This window comes from Ranitomeya variabilis, chromosome 6 (genome assembly GCF_051348905.1).
Source record: "Ranitomeya variabilis isolate aRanVar5 chromosome 6, aRanVar5.hap1, whole genome shotgun sequence".
NCBI lineage: Eukaryota > Metazoa > Chordata > Amphibia > Anura > Dendrobatidae > Ranitomeya > Ranitomeya variabilis.
The window spans coordinates 73,768,267-73,795,259 of record NC_135237.1 but is presented as its reverse complement, the minus strand read 5'-3'; the positions used below and the strand labels follow the sequence as shown (position 1 = coordinate 73,795,259).

The window sequence follows — 26,993 nt, the reverse complement described above, 5'->3', positions numbered from 1 at the left end:
ACCCTCCATAACAGATTCATTCTGAAGTTATCTACAAGCTGAATGCAGTCACCTTTCTTCTCCGTGACCGTATAATTAAATATACACATACATTCTTTGCCAACCCATAGGAAAACATATGGGAAAAAGTATAAAAAAAAAAAAAAATTACAACACACAAAATATATATAAAGATAGGGCTTCTCTGGCACTTTTTTTCCCTCCCCATGAGAACGACATACATTACAGTACAGGATCCCAGTTTTGTAGGTAAAGCTGCAAGAGAAAATCAGAGCATGTCCCCAATGATAAAACGACGTGCAGCCACTTTAAACAATCAAACGTTTATTGATAGGGTGAAATCTTTTTTGGATTCACCGATTTGGTGCAATTTTTAAAATTGTATGTAAAAAATAAATAAAGATAGGTATACTTTTTGTTCAGTGTCTCGTACATCTGTGGGACATTTATCTAGTAGAAAGGACATCATTGCGGGATGGACGCGGCTTTGTATCTGCGCCACAATGATGGGATGCGGAGGATCAGTCAGTTGACGTAGGTTACAGTATAGGTATCTTTGCCTTCAGATGAGCAGGGAAAATTGAACACAGCGAGGCGATCTACACGTATATTGCTGCAGCCCGGACACAAGTAGGAAAACATTCTTTATGGTCCTACAGGCATTTGGGAACGTTGCGTTTTTATTTTATTTTTTTTTACACCTAAACATATATTTGATACACAGGAACCGATGCTTGGAGAGGGGGCAGCAATGTGACAGGGGAGAGGGTAGTAACTGCTTTTGGTGCTAGGGTGGTCTTTGGCACCTTGCTCCAAGTGTCTCTCAGACAGTCACTGGTTTACAATTCTCATTAACGTTCATATTCGTTACAGAGGCGAACTTTTACACCAACACTTCCATAGCATTCAGGGGACGTTTCTGCATTATATATACACTGCACACTAGCTTAGGCCCATGCCTTCGCATCAAACGCCTGAAAAACCTCGAAGATCGAGGGCAGGAAGAGACGTCCATTTTGATATGTCAAGCGAGAGGGGTATTAAAAAAAAAAAAAAAAAAAAAAAAATAACCAGGCAACAACCGAATATTCTGCTGTATAACCATCGGATATCCTCCTGGCAGCGCAGTATTAAGAAATGGCTACAAAAAGGAAGCCATCGAGCCGTGCGTTACTCTCCAATGCTTAACCCTTTCCCCATATGAATCCTCTGCCCCTCTATGGTAGTCAGTATTTCCAAGGTGAAAGTTTGACACAAAAACGTCATTCAAGTTTTTTTTTTTTTTTTCGTCTTTGAGAAAATGTGATGATGGGTTTAGGTGGATCAATCCGCCTCACTTTCCTTCCTTTTGGCACCTACAGGAGAAAAAAAAAAGAAAAAGCAAATTAAACTCTTTAAATCTTGTATTAATACAAAAAAAAAAAAAATCCCACAAAGCCCATAACATAGGGTTTCTCATAACCAGACAACTGAGAAAAACAGAAATTAAGAGACTCCTCCAATAAATAAGCAAAGTGGTGGCAGCCTATAAGGACACTGTCTCCAACTACACACGTGAAAATTCACAAAGTCACCCCATTACCGAAATGTACACTTGGACCTTCCATTTGGTGGGCAATACACCCAAAAGGGCCAGATAAGACTGTGAAAGTGCCCAATATTTGTCCATCCACCAACCACCAAATAGAGCAAATTGGTGGAAGTCTTCTCCTCCTTTGTTACCAATTTTGCAGTGATGAGGGACAGTCTCGCTCAAGAGGTCTTCAATCATTAAGGCTACTTTCACACACCAGGCTTTGTTTCAGGCACAATCCGGCATTTTTTGGAAAAAACTGATTTTTTTTTTTTTTTACGCCGGATCCATTTTTTTCCCCATAGAGTTGTATTAGCGCCGGATTGTGCCTGATGGCCACACATTTCATCCGTTTTTTTCCGGATCCATCCAAATAGTCGTTTCCGGCGGACAAAACATCCACTGCAATGTTTTTTTTTGTTTTTTTTTTGCTTGCTCTCTCGCTCTCATCCATGCGCATTAAAGAAGGACGGATCCAGCTAAATAACGGATCTGGCGCATCAGTTTTTCACAATTTGCGCCGGATCCGTTTTTTTTTTTTTACAAATTGGCCGGATTTAGCCTGAAAACAAAATGGATGTGTGAAACTAGCCTTAGAGTCTGGTTTACCCATAGGACCAAATTCATGAAGACTGGCATTTTTCACACCGGTCTTGATCGAGGGGGCTGGGTTAAGTACGAGGCGCCTGATTGATTAAGGGGTGCATTTGTCAGACATAGCAGAAGGCCTTTAGACAAAAATGTCAAGCATCTTACCCAAGGACCACCCCTCTAGAATAACCTGATGTTCAGACAGCATCAGAGTCATGGAAAAAAAGAAACTTTTGAACAGCTTATGCTTAGGTCAATAAAATGAGATTAGTGCGAGTCCAACACCCACTGAGTAGCCGGCTGAAAGGTCTGGAACATGGCGTTGCCTTCATGATTTACGGTACTAGGCATAGCTGTGTACATGCTGTAGTGTAGTAGCTCCCTGCAGCCCAGTCTCAGTCAAAGACCAAGCTGTAATACCAAGCACAGCCGCTAACGAACATCATGCACGGTTGATGATTTAAAAAACAAACAAAAAAAAACACACTAAAATGTTCATTCTGGGTTGCACCCTAATTGTTCCATGTCAAGTCTGAAAATTTGCAGAAGCTGGCACAAGAACTTAAGCTTTCTAATGCAGTCTTAGTCTCTGCAATCAGGTCAGTGCAATTTACAAACACTACTTTGCTTGGGTAATAATGGAGAAGCATTTCACCCACCTGCAGGAGACAACACCAGCGCCTGTAGGATATCCGAGAGCGAGATAATGCCAACAATGCTATGTGCCTCATTCACAACCACCAGTCTGTGCACCTAGGAAACAAGTCACAACAGCTCAGCACACGCACCGGTAATGACAAGGTTATTCTAGTATTGGAAGTTGTATATTGCACAAAACATTTTGACATTTACCAATTTATTTATTTGATATCACCAGCTTTATCGTCCCTCTTGCAATCCTGGCAGTTCAGTCACGGAAGGGAGCCTCCTCTTCTATCCCTGTATTGGCACAAGCTCGTTGCTGTTTGAAGGGGGCTGGCTGACTAGCTCTTTTCCATAACTGCCGAATCTCCATCTATTTACAGGCTGTGACCCAGAAAGGCGCTTAGCTAGCCATTAAAATGAGACAGTTATCCAGCCCCTTTACACAGCAAAGCCACTGCCCTTAATCTATGTATTGGCTGTGACAGAAGGATGCCAAAGTATTTCCATGAGACAGCCAGCCCCATTCATAGACAGCAATGATAACATACTGACAAAAAAAAGCTCTTCTGTTTAGAACACAAGCCATAAGGGGAGCTGCCAGGATCAAGGACTTGGGTGCCATCAGATTAGGGCACATCTGATATCACACATTATATACATCAGGGAAGCCAGATGATGGTCCTACTTCAGGAAATGCTAGTAACATTAAAAAAGGTCTTGGAAGATCACACACACAAAAAAAGTGCACCCTGAAATCCAGAAGTTTGTTATTAGGCAGCCCTATTTGAAGAGTCAGAACTTAGTTTTCCACTAAAGTAGCCACATGAGGCTTTGTCCTTTGCAGAACAAGCTTGTTTTTTTCCCCACCATTCTCTGGCTCGATGAAGCCAGAGCTGGCAATAAAATAAGGGGGTGGGGGAAATTGAGGGAAAACAAGCAGGTGGGAAGGTGTATATAGATTTTCGACCCCACCGTGAAGCCCCGAGCAGTGGGACTTGGTTTGAACAGTCATCCTGTGCTGACAGTCCATTTCAAATGCGTAATTTCGAGATACTTAAGAGGTTTTGCCTCACAAGAGACATAAAAGAATATTCATGGGACCCCACGCCTCCATCTCCATATCGTGGATTCCCCGATTCCTTGCTCTGGGCATATTCATAGGAACCCACGCCTCCATCTCCGTATCGTGGATTCCCCGCTCTGGGCATATTCATAGGAACCCACGCCTCCATCTCCGTATCGGGGATTCCCCGATTCCTTGCTCTGGGCATATTCATAGGAACCCACGCCTCCATCTCCGTATCGGGGATTCCCCGATTCCTTGCTCTGGGCATATTCATAGGACCCCATGCCTCCAGATGGGGGGGTTCCCTGGTCCCTTGCTCTGGGCATATTCACATGACCCCAGGCCTCCATCTCCTGATCAGGGGTTCCTTTATCCCTTGCTCTGCCTGACCAGTGAGTGGAGATGTGGTCGCGCATGTGCCGACTCTCTCCAGTGATTGCGGTGGGAGTTTCGACTACAGAGCTTTGGCTTGGCAGCAATGAATGGACAGATTTGCACTCACGCTGTCACCACTCACTGGTGGTTTTAGACTTGCTTGAATGATGGAAGAATCAGTGAACCCCTGTTCCGGATATAAAGTGTGGGCATTGGAGGTCGGACCCGCATCTACCAGACATATATGGCATAGTAGTATGGTAGTAATAAATAGGCTCTGATCCGGCATGGCTACTACATGTATCCATCTCGTTAGCACCTTATACAGACTTTATCTATGGATATCTATAACCCTAAGGAGCCACCCTCCAAGAATGCCAGGTGTGTGAGCGGTTGTCCATTGTCTCCGCTACCTCCACTTTACATCACCAGGGTCTGTCCGCATCCTGCTGTATACTGGTATAGTGACAAGGTATTGCCAAGTATGACTGCTTTTTTTCTGTGAGCGCCTATGGATGTTCCTCAGATAATGTCCTTCTTCATTTTAGGTTGCGTGGGGTGATAACCATGTCAGTGCACCATAGCATTTATGGCGTTCACTGTGCAGTATGACAAACCAGCCTGCTGACACCTAAAAAAAAAAAAATCCCTTTTCCCCCTTTCAGACAGCAGAGCTGTATAGGGTTTGCTGTCATTTACATATTCGGAGACCATTCACCATTAACCCTATGAGGACAAGCGGTGCAATCCTTACCTCTGCTCTGACTATTCGGTCCACTATAGTCTCCAGTGTTTCTAGCTTATTGCATTTTACTACACCCTCGAAATACTGTGAGCGGTGTTCCAGCGCCTGTGTCACCGTGATGTCCAAGTTGTTATAGGTTTTCTCAGCAGCGAGGTTCTGAAAATGAAACATGCATCCGTCAACTAAAAGTACGATTAATTATAAATGACTGTATAATACGCCCATTGTATATAACACACATGAACCAGTGGGAGACCCTCCAAACACGGGCCCCCTGTAGTCATACACAACAGTCACTATGGCAGTGACAGACAGCTGCGGGCCGAGCTCAGCTTCCCCTTTAATTACCCTGAGTCACTGTAGAGATTAAGATATCGTTTGGCCTCTGGAGGCCCCGCACCATTGGTAACTTCCATGGAAAGCCCACCAGTTACAATGGGCACCGTGTTATTTGTTTACCGTGTGGTGGAGATGCTGGGAATGTACATGGTTACTCCAGCACTACTTACATCCATGTCAGGAGGCGAGCAGGGCCGGGGACGTCACGTCTTCCGATACCTACCGAGACCGGGGCATGATCGCCGGGCATCAGTAGCCATGACATCATTGGCCCAATATGGACGTGAGCGGACACACGTCTAGTTACGTGACCGCTGCAGCCAGTGGTCACCGACTGCCTGCAGCCTTTACCATTTTATCTGAGTGAAATTCTGCTCTGACAGAATATGGGTGATCAGCGGCCACTGACTTATGTCACGTAAGCGCTGCAGCCAGTCCTGCGAGCGCCAAGAGGCCCAGTGTGGACACCGCAAGTGCAGGGTATAAGCTGCTCTGATCTTACTTGGGGGACTCGGCATTTAAGAAGGGGGTTGTCCAAGTAGGGGCTATCCCCGCTAACAATTCTGCTACTTGAATAAGATTACCTCAAATAACAGTGTATATGGATTCCTATAAGGCAGTGACAATTAACACTGCACTGCCAGGCAAAGCCCCCAAACCATGCACTGGACGTTAAAGGGAGAGTTTCCAGAAGTGCTACTTTAAGAATTTAGCCCAACTTCGGGCGCTATCCAGCAGGATTCATAAATGAGAAAAGTGAGTGATAAGTAAGGACTGCGCCTACAGTGTATAGGAAACCAGCTAACTGACTTTATAAAGAGTACATTAACCCAGAAAAGTATAGGATTAAGCCTGACCGCAGAAATGTGAAAAAAAAAAAAAAAAAAAATCATAATATATAATTTTTTATAAAAGAGGTGTATACTTACAATGACATCAAATTTGGAATAAATATCCACTACTTTCCCTGAAATGAATTAAAAAAAATAAATAAAATAAATAAATTGTTATAGAGGCAAATCTAAGATGTCTTGCTGAACAATACTATGAAGATTGACTCCGTGTTCGCATGGTTACTATTCTGTTTGGTCCTGTACAGGCTGGGCCATAATTACTGTTTTAGGTGTAAGGTGAACGTCCAGAACTTAAAGTCTGGGTACGTCCCCTGATGTCTGGCTCGGCCACGGGACCCCTGACCCGAACAACCTCATGGGAATCTATGGGGCTGTTATTTCAGGTCAGGGGAAATTGCCCAATCCAAAGTGTGAAACAAGCCTTATTGTTAGTTCATTGTAAGAAATGAAAAGTAAGACCTTTGGGAAGGAGGAAAATAATTTTCAAACTTCTGACAGATTTAATACTGCAGAAAAATCTACTAAAAAAACCTGCACTAAGAATCAGTGACAACTAAGGCAATGTTCACATTTGCATCAGACGCTCCATCTCAAATGCTGTTTAAAAAGCAGGTAAAATGATGGAAACATGATAGAGTCCTAGTCATCATGTGATGGGTACTACACGGCCATCTTTTTCAGTTTTCTGTCCCTATAACGAGGCAGAAACATTCAACAACTATTTAACAGCTCTTGTCCAGGCAGCGCAGGATTAACCCATTCTTCCCCATTGTAGGCTAAAATACAAGCAAAGATGTGAACGCGGTATTACTGCACAAAACGCTCAAAATCAGGAATCTGTTTTGCTGGGTATTTGGCCTTGGTATGTTTTGTATCAATATTGCACATCGATGTGAATGATGATGACTACGCGGACCAGCAATGCAGCCTCGGGCATTGGACCTGTCACTACAAGCACTAATAACCCAAGTCTATAAAAGGATATTTTTGAAAAAATATAAAGTCTCTCCGCATTTAAAACAAATTTCTATTCAGTTATTTTTTTTTATTTCTAATAGAATGGTAGCAAAATATACCACCAACAAGGAGAGGCGATTTACAAAGCCTAAAGTGGATGACAAATGAGAAGAGACTCCTACAATTAATATGACAATAGTATAATAACAAGAACATGCTAATGAGATCGTACCTGACTCATCCACAACCGGCAACGCAGAAACTCGTCGTTCTACAAATATATTCAAAGCTTTGATGATGGGAGTGTGGGGATGTATGAAGGCAATGTTGTGGTATGTTCCTATCCCAAGCTCCTCTAGGTTTTGCTTCATGAAGGCAGGCTTTGGCATTTCTGACACCTGTAACGAGAAACCAATTGCCCATTAACAGATCAAGTGTGTCAAAGAATGAAAAGAGGAAGATAAATTATATCTCGATGTTAAGAAAGAAGACCGGGCATTGGAGAGAACCCTAAAGAGTAAGGTGCAGGAGTTTAAACAGCCCAACTGCAAAAATGTATTCCACATTAGTAAATTTATCCCTGACAAATTCATAGCCAACTTTTTGGAGATTCATTAATCTGACCAAGCTCTCACCAAGGCAGGTTAGTTTATTAGGAGTATGCCTTTTTGTGAACATTGCTGGCCTGGGAAAAGGACACATGCAACACAAGAGCCCCTGTAAATGTGGTCCTCAATATCATAGCTCAGGACAATAAAAAGGTCAACTATGCGTACTCCTATATTTAATGCCAAGAACATTTATTTTTATTAATTTAAATAACTGTCCACTTAGGTGAATGAGATTATGGTACGAACATTACTATATACCGTATTTTTCGCTTTATAAGACGCACCTGATTATAAGACGCACCTAGGCTTTAGAGGAGAAAAATAAGAAAAAAAATATTTTGAGCCAAATAGTGTGCAAAAAACTTTAATTAAATAGCAAAATATTATTTTAACATAGTAGACTCAACAGCAGTCAACAGCAGCATTGTGGGTAACATGTAAGAACAGTCCCATGTACCGTAAGTAACGACAAAAGCCATGTTCTGGCTAACAAGTGAGGAGAAACTTTAATCCTCAGGCACCATAATGTTCTAGTCAGTGAATCCCAGGAATTCCTCATCACTGCTGTCAGAGTTTAGGAAGCTCAGGTCCACACAGTCATTAGTGTCACTTTCTTCACTGTCCTCATATAGCATACCATCTTCGGTGCCATCTAAGGCATTGCTAATCCCACATTTTTTGAATGAACGTATAACCGTTTCATCCTTTACTGATTGCCATGATGTCTTCACCCACTCACAAACTTGAGTGATAGTGGGCCTCTTCATGCGTCCAGTTGGTGTCAGGTCATGATTGCCAGCAGCCATCCATTTATTCCACTCTTCTCGCATGTAGACTTTAAACGGCTTGTTTATAGAAACATCGAGAGGTTGCAGCTGGCTGGTAAGCCCCCCTGGAATTACCGCAAGATGGGTTTTCTGTTCTTTAAACACTTTTTTTGTGTTTTCACTAATATGTGCCCTGAACTGGTCTAGCACTAACAGGGCTGTTTTTTTCAGAAGTCCTCCAGGACGTTTGGACCACACTTTATCAACCCACAATCTCATTCCATTCTCGTCCATCCATCCTTTCTCGTGAACGTGCACAACAACTCCTCGTGGGATAGCTTCTTTGGGCATGTTCTTTCTTTTAAAAATTAACATTGGTGGCAGTTTCGTGCCATCGGCACAGCAGGACAACACAACTGTGTAGTGGTTTTTTTCATGTCCTGCAGTTTTTACCGTTACGGTTTTTGAACCCTTTGCCTCAACAGTTCTGTTGGATGGCACGTCAAATGTTAGAGGGACTTCATCCATATTCCCAATTTGGCCTAATTCATATCCATTTTTCTTTCTGCTGTCAATTACAAACTTGTGGAAAGACAGAATCTTAGCTTCATATTCTTGTGGCATTTTTTGCGCAATTCTTGTTTTGGTACGCATAGCAAGGCCACATCTCTTCATAAATCTGAAGCACCATGATGGTGATCCAGTGAATTCATTGATGCCTTTCTCAGCAGCAATCCGCTTGGCTTCGCATATGATCATTTTCGTTGAGACTGAAAGGCCATTATTTCTGTGGCCTATGATCCACTCTTTTACGTCCACATCTAGCTCTGGCCACTTTGCACCACGCCTACGAAGACCAGATCTGCTTTTTTCCACTTTTTGCAGCTCATCCTCCTGTTTCCTCCACTCTCTTATCATTTTTTCAGTTGGAGGCGGTCCGAAATGTCTCTCTGCTGCTCTGTTCCCATGCTCTTCAGCGTATTTTATAACCTCCAGTTTAAAGGGAATTTTATATGCATGCCTTTTCTGCTTTGACATTCTTCAAAAATGTGCAATATGCAGCAGCCAACTGTACGGTATTTTTCTGCAACAAAATAAAGTAGTGAAACAACTGTCAGCTCTGTCCTTCATAGTTATGGGGGCATTGCGATTGAGAGCATGAATGAACACGGTATTATTGCTGTATAAAAGACATGGGCTGCACATCCAAAAATCACAAGTTGATCTAGTGGTGTTAGGCAAAAATATACTGTATTCAGCTGAACAAGAAGTTTTTACTTTAACATTATGATCAGACTTATAAAGCCTACTGCCAAGTCACGGCAAATCTCAGTGTGCCAATAACGTTAAATACCATACTGTAGCCTTAAATGTGTGGAGTAATGTGCCAACCACAGCGACAATGAACCAGCAGGGTTGGTACCTGGTGCCCCACAGCACCCATGCTGCAAGGCTGGAGACTGTAAGAGGGGTTCCGCATATTTTTGCTCACTAAGGTTTGCCGTCATGTGCTAGCGGCTTCATATACGGTAGTCTAATCAGATTGTTAAACTAAGAACCTCATGTTCAGTTTCATTTTGCCTAGATCAACTTATGATTTTAGATGTGTAGCCCATGTCTTTTTCTACACCTATGATGAATGAAAAACATTGTTATGGGGGATCTGTGGTGATGCATTGTTATGGGGGATCTGCGGATGACACTATTATGGGGGATCTGTGGTGACGCACTGGTATGGGGAATCCGCAGGGTACACACTTATTGAGAGATCTGCGGATGACTCACTGTTATGGGGATCTGTGGTGATGCACTGTTATGGGGATCTGCGGATGACACATTGTTATGGGGATCTGTGGATGACACACTGTTATGGGGGATCTGTGGATGACACACTGTTATGGGGATCTGTGGTGACGCACTGTTATGGGGATCTGCGGATGACATACTGTTATGGGGATCTGTGGTGACACTTATGGGAATCAGCGGATGATACTGTTATGGGGATCTGTGGTGACGCACTGTTATGGGGATCTGCGGATGACACACTATTATGGGAATCTGTGATGATGCACTGTTATGGGGATCTGCGGATGACACACTTATGGGGATCTGTGGATGACGCATTGTTATGGGGATCTGTGGATGACGCACTGTTATGGGGGATCTGTGGATGATGCACTGTTATGGGGATCTGCGGATGACACACTGTTATGGGGGATCTGTGGTGACACACTTATGGGGATCTGCAGATGACACACTGTTATGGGGGATCTGCGGATGACACTTTTATGGGGATCTGTGGATGACACATTGTTATGGGGATCTGTGGATGACGCACTGTTATGGGGGATCTGTGGATGACACACTGTTATGGGGATCTGCGGATGACACACTGTTATGGGGATCTGTGGTGACACTGTTATGGGGATCAGCGGATGATACTGTTATGGGGATCTGTGGTGACGCACTGTTATGGGGATCTGCGGATGACACTGTTATGGGGGATCTGCGGGTGACACTTATGGGGATCTGCAGATGACACACTGTTATGGGGGATCTGCGGATGACACTTTTATGGGGATCTGTGGATGACGCATTGTTATGGGGATCTGTGGATGATGCACTGTTATGGGGATCTGCGGATGACACTGTTATGGGAGATCTGTGGATGATGCACTGTTATGGGGAATCTGCGGAAGACACTTATGGGGGGTCTGTGGTGACACACTGTTATGGGGATCTGCAGATGACACACTGTTATGGGGGATCTGCGGATGACACTTTTATGGGGATCTGTGAATGACGCATTGTTATGGGGATCTGTGGATGACACACTGTTATGGGGGATCTGCAGATGACACACTATTATGGGGATCTGTGGTGACACACTGTTATGGGGATCTGCCGATGACGTACTGTTATGGGGATCTGTGGATGACACTTATGGGGATCTGTGGTGACGCACTGTTATGGGGATCTGCGGATGACACACTTATGGGGGATCTGTGAGTGACGCACTGTTATGGGGATCTGCGGATGACACACTTATGGGGGATCTGTGGTGACGCACTGTTATGGGAATCTGCTGATGATGCAGTTATGGGGGATCTGTTACACTACATATGGCTGCAACCCCCATCATCCATCAAAATACACCCATTGGTACAGTATATTCTGAGGTATGATGGGGGTTGTGATTTATAAACTTCAATGTGTGCTCACCTCTCCCACGGATCTCGGACTAGTGTAAATAATAAGTGTTACACTATACATTGCAGGGATAAGATATCTGATTGGTGGAGACAGCTCAGCAACAGTTCCCTCCACCAATCAATATCTCTCCCTGCAAAGGAGGAGGAGAATCATGCTTCTCTCCCTCCTCTGCTTTAGGACTCCGTGTGCAGCAGAGCCCAGAACTTTCCCTGCTGCCAGCTACCGGTATTTTCCTGTCTACTGCAGCGCATGCGCAGATCGAGAGCTCAGTAACAGCGAGCTTTATCTGCGCATGCGCTGGTTCGGTGGCCATTTTCTTGAAGTCCTGTGTGGTAGACACAGGCAATGGCCCGCAATCTAGAAACCGGAAACTCCGGATTCAGAATTCCGGAAGTGCAATGGCGCCGGCCAGCATTATGCCGCCCGCGCACCACCGCACACCGGAGATGACAGCGCCGCCATCCCCCAGCTCCAGGCCTGCTCCATTGCCCCACCGGTGACCCTGCTTACTACCAGCCCGCTCCACAGCCACCGCCAGCCGCTCCGCAGCCACCGCCAGCCCCTCAGTAAGAAATATTTTCTACTTTTCCCCTATTTTATTCACTATTCCGATTGTAAGACGCACCCCCATTTCCCCCCCAATTTGGGGGAAATAAAAGTGCGTCTTACAAAGCGGAAAATACGGTAATTACTTGTTAAGTAACAGTTACCAATATGGGTTGATGTTTAGGATTTCTCCTCATTAAAACAAACTCCTATTGCAGTTACTGATTATGATTATACATCTCCTGTTTCACAGACATAATGAAGGAAATCAAAGTGCATCCTAATCATTTATCTTACTTAGAAGGATAATCAGTATTGTCTCCAGATCGATCGAGAGAGAGACATGGCCAAAAGTATTCACACCCCTGCAATTCTGTTAGATAATACGCAGTTTCTTCCTGAAAATGATTGCAAACACAAATTCTTTGTTATTATTATCTTCATTTAATTTGTCTTAAATGAAAAAACACAAAAGAGAATGAAGCAAAAAGCAAAACATTGATCATTTCACACAAAACTCCAAAAATGGGCCAGACAAAAGTATTGGCACCCTCAGCCTAATACTTGGTTGCACAACCTTTAGCCAAAATAACTGCAACCAACCGCTTCCGGTAACCATCAATGAGTTTCTTACAATGCTCTGCTGGAATTTTAGACCATTCTTCTTTGGCAAACTGCTCCAGGTCCCTGATATTTGAAGGGTGCCTTCTCCAAACTGCCATTTTTTAGATCTCTCCACAGGTGTTCTATGGGATTCAGGTCTGGACTCATTGCTGGCCACCTTAGAAGTCTCCAGTGCTTTCTCTCAAAACATTTTCTAGTGCTTTTTGAAGTGTGTTTTGGGTCATTGTCCTGCTGGAAGACCCATGACCTCTGAGGGAGACTCCACTTTCTCACACTGGGCCCTACTTTATGCTGCAAAATTTGTTGGTAGTCTTCAGACTTCATAATGCCATGCACACAGTCAAGCAGTCCAATGGCAGAGGCAGCAAAGCAACCTCAAAACATCAGGGAACCTCCACCATGTTTGACTTTAGGGACCGTGTTCTTTTCTTTGAATGCCTCTTTTTTTCTCCTGTAAACTCTATGTTGATGCCTTTGCCCAAAAAGCTCTACTTTTGTCTCATCTGACCAGAGAACATTCTTCCAAAACGTTTTCAGGTAAATTTTGGCAAACTCCAGCCTGGCTTTTTTATGTCTCGGGGTAAGAAGTGGGGTCTTCCTGGGTCTCCTACCATACAGTCCCTTTTCATTCAGACACTGACGGATAGTACGGGTTGACACTGTTGTACCCTCGGACTGCAGGGCAGCTTGAACTTGTTTGGATGTTAGTCGAGGTTCTTTATCCAACATCCGCACAATCTTGTGTTGAAATCTCTTGTCAATTTTTCTTTTCCATCCACATCTAGGGAGGTTAGCCACAGTGCCATGGGCTTTAAACTTCTTGATGACACTGCGCACGGTAGACACAGGAACATTCAGGTCTTTGGAGATGGACTTGTAGCCTTGAGATTGCTCATGCTTCCTCACAATTTGGTTTCTCAAGTCCTCAGACAGTTCTTTGGTCTTCTTTCTTTTCTCCATGCTCAATGTGGTGCATACAAGGACACAGGACAGAGGTTGAGTCAACTTTAATCCATGTCAACTGGCTGCAAATGTGATTTAGTTATTGCCAACACCTGTTAGGTGCCACAGGTAAGTTACAGGTGCTGCTAATTACACAAATTAGAGAAGCATCACAGGATTTTTCGAACAGTGCCAATACTTTCGTCCACCCCCTTTTTTATGTTTGGTGTGGAATTATATCCAATTTGCCTTTAGAACAATTATTTGTGTGTTTTTTTCATTTAAGACAAATTAAATGAAGATAATAATACCAAAGAATTTGTGTTTGCAATCATTTTCAGGAAGAAACTGAGTATTATCTGACAGAATTGCAGGGGTGTCAATACTTTTGTACATACATACATATTTATATATTCTCAAGATGGAGGCTTAAAAGGAAATCTGCTGTATATAAAAGCACAGTGCAAAGTGTGGGAGATAAACAGGTTTGGTGAAAAAGTAATAATCACTTGATTGCATCTTTAAATGTCCCCCATGTTAGGTCAGCTGAAAAAAAATAAATAAAATAATACACGCAACACAAAACAAAAAACCAGGATGGATTCTTATATATCAAAATGATAAAAGGGGAAAATAAAGTGCTCATGAAAAATCTCAAATCTTCCAGATCGCATGGCACATAAGAGTTAGGTCTTCTCACACCAGTGCCAAATACATTACGCCATGTTAGAATGACAATTTCATAGCTTATAATTTATGGAGGATGATGTCATATGCGATGTCACAATATTCATGATACTGAGAAGCTTTTTCCTCCTACATGGTTATGAGCCAAGCCAACAGTTAGTGAGCCCTTCAAATAAACACGTTGTTTCTAATAGCACTGGGAGAATTATAAAATGCAGCTCTGGGCTATAATACAGGTTACAAACAGTGAATTACCTGGGTAAAAGTTGAGTCACTTTGTTAAATACACTTCACTAGCAATATACAGTAGTTACAGTGGCATCTAAAAGTCTGGGCACCCCTGGTCAAAATGACTGATGTTGTGAGTAGTTAAGCAAGTTGATGATCAAATTACCTCTAAAAGGCCTAAAGTTAGAGATGGTATATTTCCTTTGAAACAATCAGCGTCAGAAGCAGGGCTGTGAAGTCGGAGTCCGAGTCCATTTTGGTGAAGTAGGAGTCAGTATACAATGGACTGACTCAGACTCCTAAAATCTATAATACATTGGGTACAGCAGTACAATGCAGGATGTGGTGTAAAGGTTTTCATAAGAATTTGGGAAAGTTATGAAATGTACAAAAAAAAAATAATAATTATTTCGCTAAGAAACCGGAAAGTACAAACAAAAAATTTTCCACCCAGGTGTAGGAATAAATCTATAAAATCTGAAAAAGGAACAATGATAATAGTACAAAGCCAAGTAGAAAATAAGCATTAAATTATCTCTGCATAGGAAGATAACGTAGGGATGATGGTCCCAAATGAGGAAGGTCCTTGTGATATGCAGATACTGGTTATGCGTAATTCACTATTCAATAAAATGTGTCATCTTCACCAAAAAAGTTCCAAAACGAGGAAAAAGGAAATAATTCCTAAATAGTAGGGGTTCCGTCCCGGCCGGTGACAGACGCCCCTCTTGGAGTGTGTCAAGCTGCCGCGTGCAGGCAGTATCGGCACGCAGTCTTGGATAGAGCCAACAAAAAAAAAGCAGACGTTGAAAAGAGCATGGCTTCTACAAATGAATAATGATCCTAAACACACGTCAAAATCCACAATAGACTACCTCAAAAGGAGCAAGCTGAAGGTTTTACAATGGCCCTCACAGTCCCCTGATCTGAACATTGAAAATCTGTGGCTAGACCTCAAAATAGCAGTGCATGCGAGACATCCCAGGAATCTCACAGAACTGGGAGAATTTTCCAAGGAAGAATGGATGAAAATCCTTCAAAACAAGGAGTTGAAAGACTCCTGCAATACTATAAAAAGGGGGTGCTACTAGGTACTAACTATACATGGTGCTTAAACTTTGGCCTTAGCCCGTTTTCCCGTTTGTAATTTTTTAAATGTAAAAGATGAAAATGTATTTATATTTTTTTTGCCTAAGATACAAAGAAAATATGTCATCTTTAACTTTAGGCCTTTTAGAGATCATTTCATCTTCACGGGTGCCCAAACTTTTTCTGGAGTTGCAGTGGATTCCCAGGGCATTTATCACCAAGTCTGAGAGCGCAGGGAGATATCCAGCTGAGCTAAAGCCATGTGTCCAGACTGATGACGTATCCAGCCATCACCGCAGATGGTTCCCACTTATAAATCGACAGTAGCAAAAGGAGAGGAAGGTTTCTGCTTTACTTACAAAAAGCTGAAGAAACTTGAGGATTCGCTTGTGGGTAAGAATATAAAGTGCATTCCCGCTGACTGGGTCGATTACTGGTAATCTGTGGATTTTGTTCTTGATGAGTGAATACACAGAATCATATAGGCTGCGTGGGAAAGAAACACGGACATTACATCACAGGCGAGGACAACGCGCTGCGTTATGGGATAGAGAACACACTAACAATTACACAGCTCTATGGAGTGTGCAAACAAGGAATTATCCAACACATTTTATTACTTTACAAATGGGCTGATGGTGAAAAAAAATGGGCTGATGGTGAAAAAAAAAAAAAAAAAACGACAGCAAAAAACAAATACTGACCAACAAATACTGACCGCAACAAATATTGCAGCCAATCAGGGGCTGCGGATAGATCGCAGCGGTCATGTTCCACCTGAGGCAGTAGGAACTGTGATATATTTTTATTTCTCCATCATGTCCTCCCTCTACCTGAAACTTAATCTCTCCAAAAACGGAACTTCTTGTGTTTCTCCCTTCTACTAACCTCACTCTACCAAACATCGAAATTACCCTGGAGGGTTCAACCATAACTCCCAAGCAGCATGCCCGCTGTCTTGGGGTCATAATCGACTCCGAACTTTCCTTTACTCCCTATATCCGATCACTCACTCATAGTGTTGAGCATTTCGATACCGCAAGTATCTGGTGTCGGCCGATATTTGCTGTATCGGAATTCCGATACAGAGTTCCGATATCACAAAAATATCAGAAATCGGAATCGGAAGTTCCCAGTGTATGGTTCCCAGGGTCTGGAGGAGAGGAGACTCCTTCAGGCCCTGGGATCCATATTCATGTAAAAAATAAAGAATAAAAATAAAAAATATGGATATACTCACCCCTCCGGCGGACCCTGGACCTTAGCGATGTAACCGGCAGCCTCCGTTCCTAAGAATGCAGCGAGTGTAGGACCTGCGATGACGTTGCGGCTTCTGATTGGTCGCGTGAGCGGTCACGCGACTAATCACAAGCCGCGACGTCATCGAAGGTCCTTCACTCTGCATTCTTAAGACGGGAGGCTACCGGTTACATCACTAAGGTCCAGGGTCCGCCGGAGGGGTGAGTATATCCATATTTTTTATTTTTATTCTTTATTTATTTTTTACATGAATATGGATCCCAGGGCCTGAAGGAGAGTTTCCTCTCCTTCAGACCCTGGGAACCATCCAGGATACCTTCCGATATTTGTGTCCCACTGACTTGTATTGGTATCGGGTATCGGTATCCGATATTTTGCCGGTATCGGCCGATCCAATCCAATACCGATACTTTCGAATATCGGAAGGTATCGCTCAACACTACTCACTCGCTCTTGTCACCTGCATCTTAAAAAAATCTCCAGAATCCGACTGTTTCTCACCTTTGAAACTGCTAAGACGCTTACTGTCGCTCTTATTCATTCCCGTCTGGACTACTTCAACTCTCTTCTGATCGGTCTCCCTCTTACCAAACTTTCTCCTCTCCAATCCATCTTGAATGCTGCAGCCAGGGTCATATTTCTGTCCAGCCGCTTCACCGATGCCTCCATCTTGTGCCAGTCATTACACTGGCTACCCATTCGCTACAGGGTCCAGTATAAACTCCTCTCTCTCACCCACAAAGCTCTCCACAGTTCTGCACTGCCTTATATCTCCTCTTTCATCTCTGTCTATCGCCCTACATGTGCCCTCCGTTCTACAAATGACCTAAGGCTAACATCCCCCATAATCCGAACCTCACACCTCCGTCTACAAGACTTCTCTCGTGCTGCACCAGCTCTCTGGAATGCACTTCCCCAGACGATCAGACTGATACCTAGCCCCGACCTATTCAAGCGCGCTCTAAAAACCCCATCTCTACAAACAAGCCTACCACATCATCTACTCAGTAAACTAACTTTGCCCTGTTCTCTCCAAATATTATTCTGAATCTACACCCTACTATTCATCTGTCTCCACACCCTCCATGCACATGATAACTGCACTTGTTACTTGACTATTGCACTTAAACACATGGGCTGATGACCGGATCATGCAGCTTTGTATGAAAATCCCTATGTATTATAATTGCCAGACCTGAAGTAACAAGCACTTTTCACCTATTGTGTCCCCCCCCCCCCCCATTTTCTTGTAGATTGTAAGCTTGCGAGCAGGGACCTCACTCCTAATGTCACGGTTTTAAATTGTCTTAACTTGTACTGAATTTATTGTTTGTACATGTCCCCGCATAATTGTAAAGTGCTGCGGAATATGTTGGCCCTATATAAATAAAAAATTATATTATTTCTTCCCAGTTGGACAAAATGAATTTTTTCTTTTTTTAAATTGAAAAGGTTAGGACCTCAATTGGGCCATTTGTAAGAGTAATAAAACACAATAGACAACATATTTAACCATTATTTTAGGATATTAAAAAAAAAAAAAAAAAAGTGGCTACCTTGCATCTGGAGTTATATTCACCAAAGGCTTGAAAGTTTCTTGCAAATACAATTCTGAAGAAAGAATAGTTAAAAAAAAAAGTAACAATTTCAGAAAAAAAACACATACATACATACGCAGACTTCTACTACCAGATAGTGAATAAATCCAGACTTAGCACATTACTAATCAGAAGTCTCGTCGTCTTAGACACTTTGAAGCAGCAGTGAATAAATGCAGTGTAAAGGAAATGCTAGTCTGGATTGTCAACTTTATCAGCTTTAAAACCCAAAGAAAATACTGTATATAGTACCAGACTACATATGAAAAAAAATTTCCCAAGGAAACTGTGCAAATTAAAACCTTTATAATGAAGTAATGGTTCTTACCCCTCCAGGTCTCAATCTTGTGCTCCTCCAATTCATATATTTGTACCTAGGGTAAGAAGTAGATCAAATTATTTAATATTCCATTATTTATACAGCACCAACATATTCTGCCGGGGTGTTCACCGCCTGTAATAATCCTCAGCACGTCGTCCCCTTGTGCCTTAGTTGCAGGGGGCGCTGTATGTACAGGCGAGAGGAAATTACATGGTTTGGCGGTGGCACTACGTAGTGTAAGTGACGGTACTTACCATTGGAGACTTGTAGTATCGATGCAATATATTGATGAAATCTGTAATCGTTAACATTCCTGAAATAAAGCACAACAGGATTAGGCGGAATCTACCAAGTCCGAGCGCCACATCTCCAGGTAATGTGTTTTCTGCAGACTGGCGGAGGCCCAGTTCTTGTAGTACGGAGCTGGAGGCAGGGTACTGAACCATCTCCTGGGTTAGTGTGTATGTGTTACTTCATATAGACGTTATATTGATGATAAAAGTACTAATTTTATATCATTTATATTTGCGAGTATCTGATATTTGGATGTGCAAGAAATTGTAAAATAGATCTTCTAATGAAACAGATCTACACACCGGTCAAAACTATCCATGCAAGAGGACACGAGACGGTGATTTCTCCTACTCCCCTCCAAATTGGAGGGAATCCAATTTGTTAAGAATTTTGTCACCAAAATTTAGATTTGCCAGAATAAGAAGGATTTGTATTAAAAAATTAACACCAGTTGGTATTTCGTGGTTTCTTAGACCCAGGAAAAGGAACATCATTCTCCTTAGCCTTCCCTGTATTTCACCTGCCGCTGGTACTCTGACTGGCACCTGTCTTTGAAGGCCTCCAAAGCTGCAGTTAGTCACTGGGTCCCATGATATCATGTAGGACATGACGCACGTTAGTGAAATTAATTTCCTGCCATACCCCACGTGATGACATGGGGCCTAATAAAGAATGGCAGCAGCAGGAGCTCAGAAAGAAGACAACGGAAGAAAGGACCCAATCAGAAAGTTGGAGGTGGCAGAGGAAAGGATATGAATGGGCTTTTTGTTGTTTATTAACCCCTTCACAGTAAAGTACAGTGGAGGGTAGCTTTAAGCTGGTGACCTAAAGCATGGGGATGGACACTGCTAGCCATCAGTAAGGCAGCGGGTTAGGGCACGCACTGAGGTTACACACGACTACCTCCATGCTTACGGACAGTCTTGGTCTTTGCGGAGGAGATCTATATGGACATCTTAGCATCTCTTTCCAAGCTCTCCAATCCTATATTCCAGATCGTCGGAGGAGAACCGCATGTAACCGTCTCCATAGCAGAACCTCACACTTCCCGCAGATGTGCAGCAGTGTGTGAAATGAGGTCTCCCAGGCTGACTTTCTATACAGTCCAATTAAACAGTAACTAATCTTAAAGACGTCTTCCTGTTTTTCCCCAGACTGGAGCAACCAGATCACCATATTCATTAAGCAGCTTGATATTCTTTACTGTAGTCTTCCATCGTTGTTCTCTGCTGCCATTACAGAGAAGCCTGTGCATCGACTCAAGGCCCAACTGGACGGAAAAGTGGTCTTGTAAGATGGCGCTGGCTCTGTGTGAACCGCACAATGCCCAAGCTAAATGCTGCACGGTCCCATAGTAGCTCAGTGCGACAGCCATTTCTGTAGAGTGGGCTCTAATGCACAGTGCATAGAAATGGCCATGCTACACAAATAGCCAGACGCCAGTACTTTACTACTTAGCTATGCTACCAGCGCAGCATGCAGTGCACTGCCGGTACGCCGAAGTCTGGGTAAGGGGGCTTTTTTTCCCCCAAAGATGTGGAACATGTCAATGTACAGTATATAGTCAAAGCTGGGTCATATTGCATACTGATGTAGGGTGGGCCTTCTTCCTGGGATCTCTGCCCACCATTTTGCTTATTTGGGAGGGGGTGGATGGTTTCCTCTTGTTCAGTTTCCTTCAGCAATAGCTGCAATGAACACATCTCTAGTCCATAGCCAGCCGAGGGACTCAGGAGCACAAGACCTCCTCCGAGACGCTGAACGTGCCCTAAACAGGCATAAGGAAAAGGGCTGTGCGATAACGGGGGTCCCAGCACAGGGGGCAGCAGTCTCCAAGTCAGATATCACTGCAGAAGTCGGCCCAACAGCACGCCAAAGAAAGACAGCTGCTGCAGGACCACCCGCAAAAGTACTTAGAAGCCCCTTTTATTCTATTGGCAGCAAGAAGTAGAACATTAGTAAGATTTCATTGTGTTCTAGAAAATGTCAGTAAGAACGGTTTCCTGGTTTCAGAAAACCTCTGTCCCCTCGCCATAACAGGTTTAAAAAAAAACAAAAAAAACCGCACACATTAAAGAAACCCCGCACACAACAAAAGGGATCAGAATTACTGCCAAATGGGAATGTAGTGTGGCGCTCACCTACAAAACTCTGGTTTTTCGTTTCCCATAACGGTGCAGCCCTTACACCATTAGCTACCAGCGCGAAAAAGGCCTTCTTTACCTGCAGAGGAGAGAAACACGTGAGCTTGGGTTTAGGTTGGGTTTCTACCCAAGGTCAAGAAATCTGTTTCATGTTTTAGGGAGACAAACTGAATTTACGTCCAAAATATATATATTCTTGCATTTTGTTCCTATTAGGCCGGGTTTACGTCTGCACGCGGGAATTGTTGCGTTTTTAAAAAGGAACAGATCAACGAAATTCATATCCAAAGCGGAATAGTTGCATAACTGAATATTATGGTTTCCATCGGGGATCAGTTATGCGACAATCCCTTATACAGAAGGCACAGCAGGACAATTCGGAAAACTGGCATGTAACAAGCGATGCTGATAATAATCACTGGCCCCCACTGCCTCGTATTACATCAGTTATGAGAACCCCGATTACAGTCCTAGGGTTCAGAGGTTCTTTGGTACACAAGGCGCTGCGGTTAGCGCTCTGCCTTATATCTGGCTCCTTAAGCAGACGCCTATACCAGTGTGACATAATTGTCATATCACAGTGTAAATGTAAAAATGTGTAGAAAGGTGTAAAACATGGCATCCCTGACATTTGTGTCCATCATCAGTCCTTCCCCAACAGTAAGGCCAGAAACCTCATCTCCTTATAGACATCGGCACGTTCTTAGGAGAACTTAGGCTATGGGCACACGTTGCGGAATTGCAGCGGAAATTTCTGCAGCAATTCCGCAACTCCCTGTCATGGGAAATACGCATGCGGAATTGGCATGCATATTCCCGCTAAACAAGCGTAATTAGCTTGCAGAGTGCTAGAGTTTTCCAAGCGATCTGTAGCATCACTTGGAAAACTGATTGACAGGTTGGTCACACTTGTCAAGCATAGTGTTTGACAAGTGTGACCAACTTTTTACTATTGATGCTGCCTATGCAGCATCAATAGTAAAAAGATTTAATGTTAAAAATAAAAAATCATTGTAATATTCTCACCTTCCGGCGGCCCCTGCAGCCTTCTGAATCCTCGCAATGCTCCCAGCAACTCCTGTTCCCAGTGATACCTCGCGACAATGACCCCCAGATGACGTAGCATCACACGAGACTGCTACGTCATCACAGGTCATTGTTGCAAGGCATTACTGGGAACGGGAGCATAGCTAAGGCCTGGGCAGGATTTGGGGGCTGCCAGAGGGTGAGTACATAACCATTTTTTAATTTTAAAGGGCCTGGAGGAGAGTCTCCTCTCCTCCCCCCTGGGTACCATCCGCACACGATCCGCTTACTTTGCACATGGTGGGCATAGCCCCATGCGGGAAGGGGATCAATGCATTCCTATGTGTGCGGAATCCCATTGAATTCAATGGGTTGGGTTTGCGTTTTCACTGCAAAAATGCATACAATCCGCAACGTGTGCACATATACCCATAAGGCTATTTCAGCACTGTGGTAGCAGAGCATGTACACACCAGTAGAATATTGGCCAGGTGGGCAGTCATCTCATGGACCTCAGTGATAACTAGTGCAGACCCAAAGCCAGCACAACTTTCAGGTTGGATGTCTAGGCTGGGGCTTAAGAGGTTGTCCACTACTTTTACATTGATGGCCTATCCTTAGAATAGGTCATCAATGTGTGATCAGCCAGAATCAGACACCCGGCACCCCCGCCGATTATCTGTTATCGGTGTCAGTGGCAGCCAGAAGTACTCGCTTGTGGAGATTGTCTCCACTTGTAGTGGCCGGGGCTTGGTACTGCACATCCGCATCCTATTCAACTCTATAGTAGGCGGATGTGTAGCACCCTGTGCATGTGTAGCACCCTGCAGCAGCCTCTACAAGTAGACGGCCAGCTCCAAAAGTGAGAACTTCCGGCTGGCAGTGAAATGTTAGTGCCATAGACTCCCGGTGCTTCCATGGTCAGCTGCCACATTTAGCTTCCCCTTGCTGAGCTCTTACATCCTCCATTCTGCTACTTAATGAAATGTCTGAGTAGTAGGGCCAGTACAAATCTAACAACTTCCATCTTTGAAGTTTTTCCGTGCATTGACTGGTCATGTAAAACAGCAAATCTCTTGGGCTAACAATGCTGAATGGCCGATCAATAGCAACAGTCAGTGCGGTAAAGTATCGGCGCCAGGTAGTAAGACCACCTCTAGGCAGTATGGCGCCAGGTATGGAGGTACTGCAGTTCTGACCAGTTAAGTGGACTGTAATTAGTACCAATTATTCCTTTAAGACTGGTTTGTTCTGTACATGAAACGATTATACCGGTCAGGGGTTTCTCCTCCATAGAGAATAACAGGAAGGATGCAGACTAAGTCTTCAAGGAACGGAATTCCCTTTGCTGGATTTTAATAATTCTTCAAAGCCGTCTGAAGACTGTAAGCTGCAGGCTGGGGCCGGGCGCTGCATTCTCTCCAAGGAGGCTTTGTATTTTCTCTTTTATTAATTCCTGTGTTTTGGTCGGTTTATGGGTCAAAGTTTATATTATGTCTGATGCTGACATTTAACCACAAGGAGAAAAAAAAAAAAAAAAAGAAAAAAATAGATTTCTTATCCAGCCACTACTATTCTACTATTCTACTATTTGTGGGATACTGAACATTCCTCCTGCAGACAGGACCGACTCATGACATCGGAATTACATAAATCTTTGTGGTGAGGTTGTTAGTTCCTGGCAGATTGATGGAATGGATTTTCTTGTAAATCATCCTTTTTTTGATCACCTATCCTCACTATGAGATCATTGGGGGTCTGACACCTGGCACCCCCGCTGGTCAGCTGATATTGTGCAGGGCGGACCACCATTTGGTAGTCACTGCCGGTAGATCAATGGTCACTAAACTGTGACGCTGTGGTGGTTCGCTCAGCACACACTATTCATCCAGCCACCACCGGAGCAGATGACAGCTGATCAGTGGGGGGTGTCAGACCCCAATTTACCTGATATTAAGGATACGTCACCAATAGGAGAGTATAGGAAAACCATTTTTATGAGCACAAGATTTTTTTCTGGACCCAGAAATTAGACACAAAAATTGTCTAAAAACCGTCAGCGCCACTAGGAAATCTCTAGACATTATGTACACTGTTCATGCATGCGCGATCTGCTGCCATTCAACGCCTCCTGGCTGCAAAACAAGGAGAAAATGGGAAATACAAAAGCCCCGGTGTGCGATCAGAAGAGCGTCACACTATTAATGCACAACCAGGATCTGGACACGGGGCAGATCAGACCGCTGCACCCATCATATTCAGGCAAGCGGACCCCATTATGGCAATACTTGGGAACTCTAAAGTCTACATGATCACTATTAAGACTCATTTTTACACTTTTTTTCTCTCTTCATACACAATTTAATCGTTAGCCTTTAGTAGAAATAGCAATAACAGGAAAACTCACTTGTAAGGTAGTGTCAAATACAACAAGCTTGGAGCTGGTGGGCACAATGTCATAACACTTGTGGGATTTCATGAAGCGCATGTATATGTCACTCTCCGATTCTTCAACAGCTGGAAGTGAAAAGTCAGAGTCAGCATGATCATTGGATAGAGCCAAGTAATAGCGAGAATCACTGAAAACATCATATCGTCATGCTGAACTGTCAGCCGCCATGTTGGAGGACCCCATGTATATAAAAAAACAAAACCACCACACATTTGCTTTTCTCTCCCTTTGGCACCGTGGCCCATTTTCGCCTGGACACATGGTGGAGTGATCACCCTAGCAGTTTTGTCACCACTTCTACTTAAGTAAATACTTGCATTTCGGAAGGGGAAAAAAAGCCACTATTCTGGAGCATCTTTTTAGAGTTCTGCTGTCATTCTTCCATAGTGATTACATTGATAACTAGTTATCACCATTCTCCTTTTCAAAGTGGCGTGTCCACACACACAGCTTAAGGCTATGTGCACATGTAGCAGATTTTTTGCATTTTCGCGGTTTTTCGCTATAAAAACATTGAAGGTCCTGCACACACACCATCTATAGGAACGGAAGCCGCTGAGGAGATCGGCTGTCTGCGGAAGGTGAGTATAACCATTTTTTTAATTTTTTTTTTTTATTATTTTTAACATTCTTTTACTATTGATGCTGTATAGGCAGCATCAATAGTAAAAAGTTGGTCACACTTATCAAGCGCTATGCTTGTGTGACCAACCTGTCAATCAGTTTTCCAAGCAATGCTACAGATCGCTTGGAAAACGCTAGCATTCTGCAAGCTAATTATGCTTGCAAAACGCTAGTTTTCTGCGGGAATATGCATGCCAATTCCGCATGCGATATACCCGTGGCAGGAGCTGCAGAATTGCCGCGAAAATTTCCGCGGCAATTCTGCAACGTGTGCACTTAGCCTTATAGTGCGAGTTCCTCATTGGACAGGGTCACACTGTACAGACATACTCCCAATTGGAGACACGCAGATTATTCTTACATTTTTAGGAGAAATAACCGTTCTAAAAAGTGAGCCAAAACCGATCAATTCATGGATATTACAAGTATTAACATGTCAGGAGATCTCCTATGGATTGGATGTGTCAGCAGATGCTACACTGACATATATACCTTCCCATATCTCTACATTGCAGAAAGGTTGGCCGTCAATTTCATATTAAAGGGGGTTTAAAGCCCCCAAACAACTGGGAAAGTACAGTTTACAAAGTCAGAGCACCACAGCGCCATACACTGTAGTGGCCATTCTGGGTACTGCAGCTCACTCCCTATTCATTTCATGAGTAGCTGATCACTGGCGGAGCATGGTGTTGGAGCCGCACTGATCCAACATGGATGAGCCAGGCCAAACATAGGTCATCAATATCTTAGTTGTGGACAACTTTTTAATAGTAACTTGACATCTGATTCATGCTGCCAGTGATGTGGGCAGCATCACCCAGATCCTGGCCGAAATGTTGCAGCGAGGCATATTTTTTCTCTGAAAAGCTTCGATGTTTCAAAAATGATATGGCTTGAAGAACCGGCCGAGACTATAGGGAGAGATTAGACTAGTCAAGTGCTACCCATGGCCCAAAATTTTCCCAGACCCACTAGAGCTGACTGGTGAAGAGGTAGGTACACACCATAAAATATATGTACCGTATACACGAGACTTTTCAATCTATATTTTTCTGGATTGCCAAAGCAGCCAAGAGGAAATCTGCCTGGCTTTAATCACGGACCAGCGCCCCCTTTATGCATACATTATTAGACAGAAGCCGGAGAAGCCATTATCTAATGCGGCACATCAGGGATTCACCACAGAACATCACACCGGTCCACAGAATGTAACATCCTCGCTGCTTGGCTCCGGAAGGAAGCACAAGTCGTTCTATAGATAAGAGGCAGTAGAAGGCAGGCAGTACAACGTATCCATAGGGAACAGAAATAATGGAGCTGCCCACAGAAAACCGTCACAGTTGGTGATGAGCGAATATACTGGTTACTTGAGATTTCTCGAGCATGCTCGGGGGTCCTCCGCGTATTTAGTGCTCGGAGAT

The 26,993-nt window shown here is 43.5% G+C and overlaps 1 protein-coding gene across 6 annotated transcripts in view; it reads right to left on the bottom strand.

Annotated features, from left to right (window-relative positions):
* Nucleotides 1-304: 304 nt before the first annotated feature.
* PRKAG2 (protein kinase AMP-activated non-catalytic subunit gamma 2) overlaps nt 305-26,993 on the bottom strand; it is a 329,489-nt gene continuing 302,800 nt past the window's right edge. For all 6 annotated transcript variants that reach the window (XM_077268648.1, XM_077268649.1, XM_077268650.1 and 3 more), the window contains 11 exons: nt 24,904-25,013; nt 21,468-21,549; nt 19,287-19,345; nt 19,039-19,084; nt 18,669-18,723; nt 16,212-16,338; nt 7,378-7,543; nt 6,264-6,301; nt 5,005-5,151; nt 2,824-2,917; nt 305-1,355 (listed from right to left, as the gene is read on the bottom strand). In XM_077268648.1, the coding sequence (XP_077124763.1) occupies nt 1,324-1,355; nt 2,824-2,917; nt 5,005-5,151; nt 6,264-6,301; nt 7,378-7,543; nt 16,212-16,338; nt 18,669-18,723; nt 19,039-19,084; nt 19,287-19,345; nt 21,468-21,549; nt 24,904-25,013 (956 nt within the window). In that variant the 3' untranslated portion in view covers nt 305-1,323. The remainder of the gene's footprint in view (nt 1,356-2,823; nt 2,918-5,004; nt 5,152-6,263; nt 6,302-7,377; nt 7,544-16,211; nt 16,339-18,668; nt 18,724-19,038; nt 19,085-19,286; nt 19,346-21,467; nt 21,550-24,903; nt 25,014-26,993) is intronic.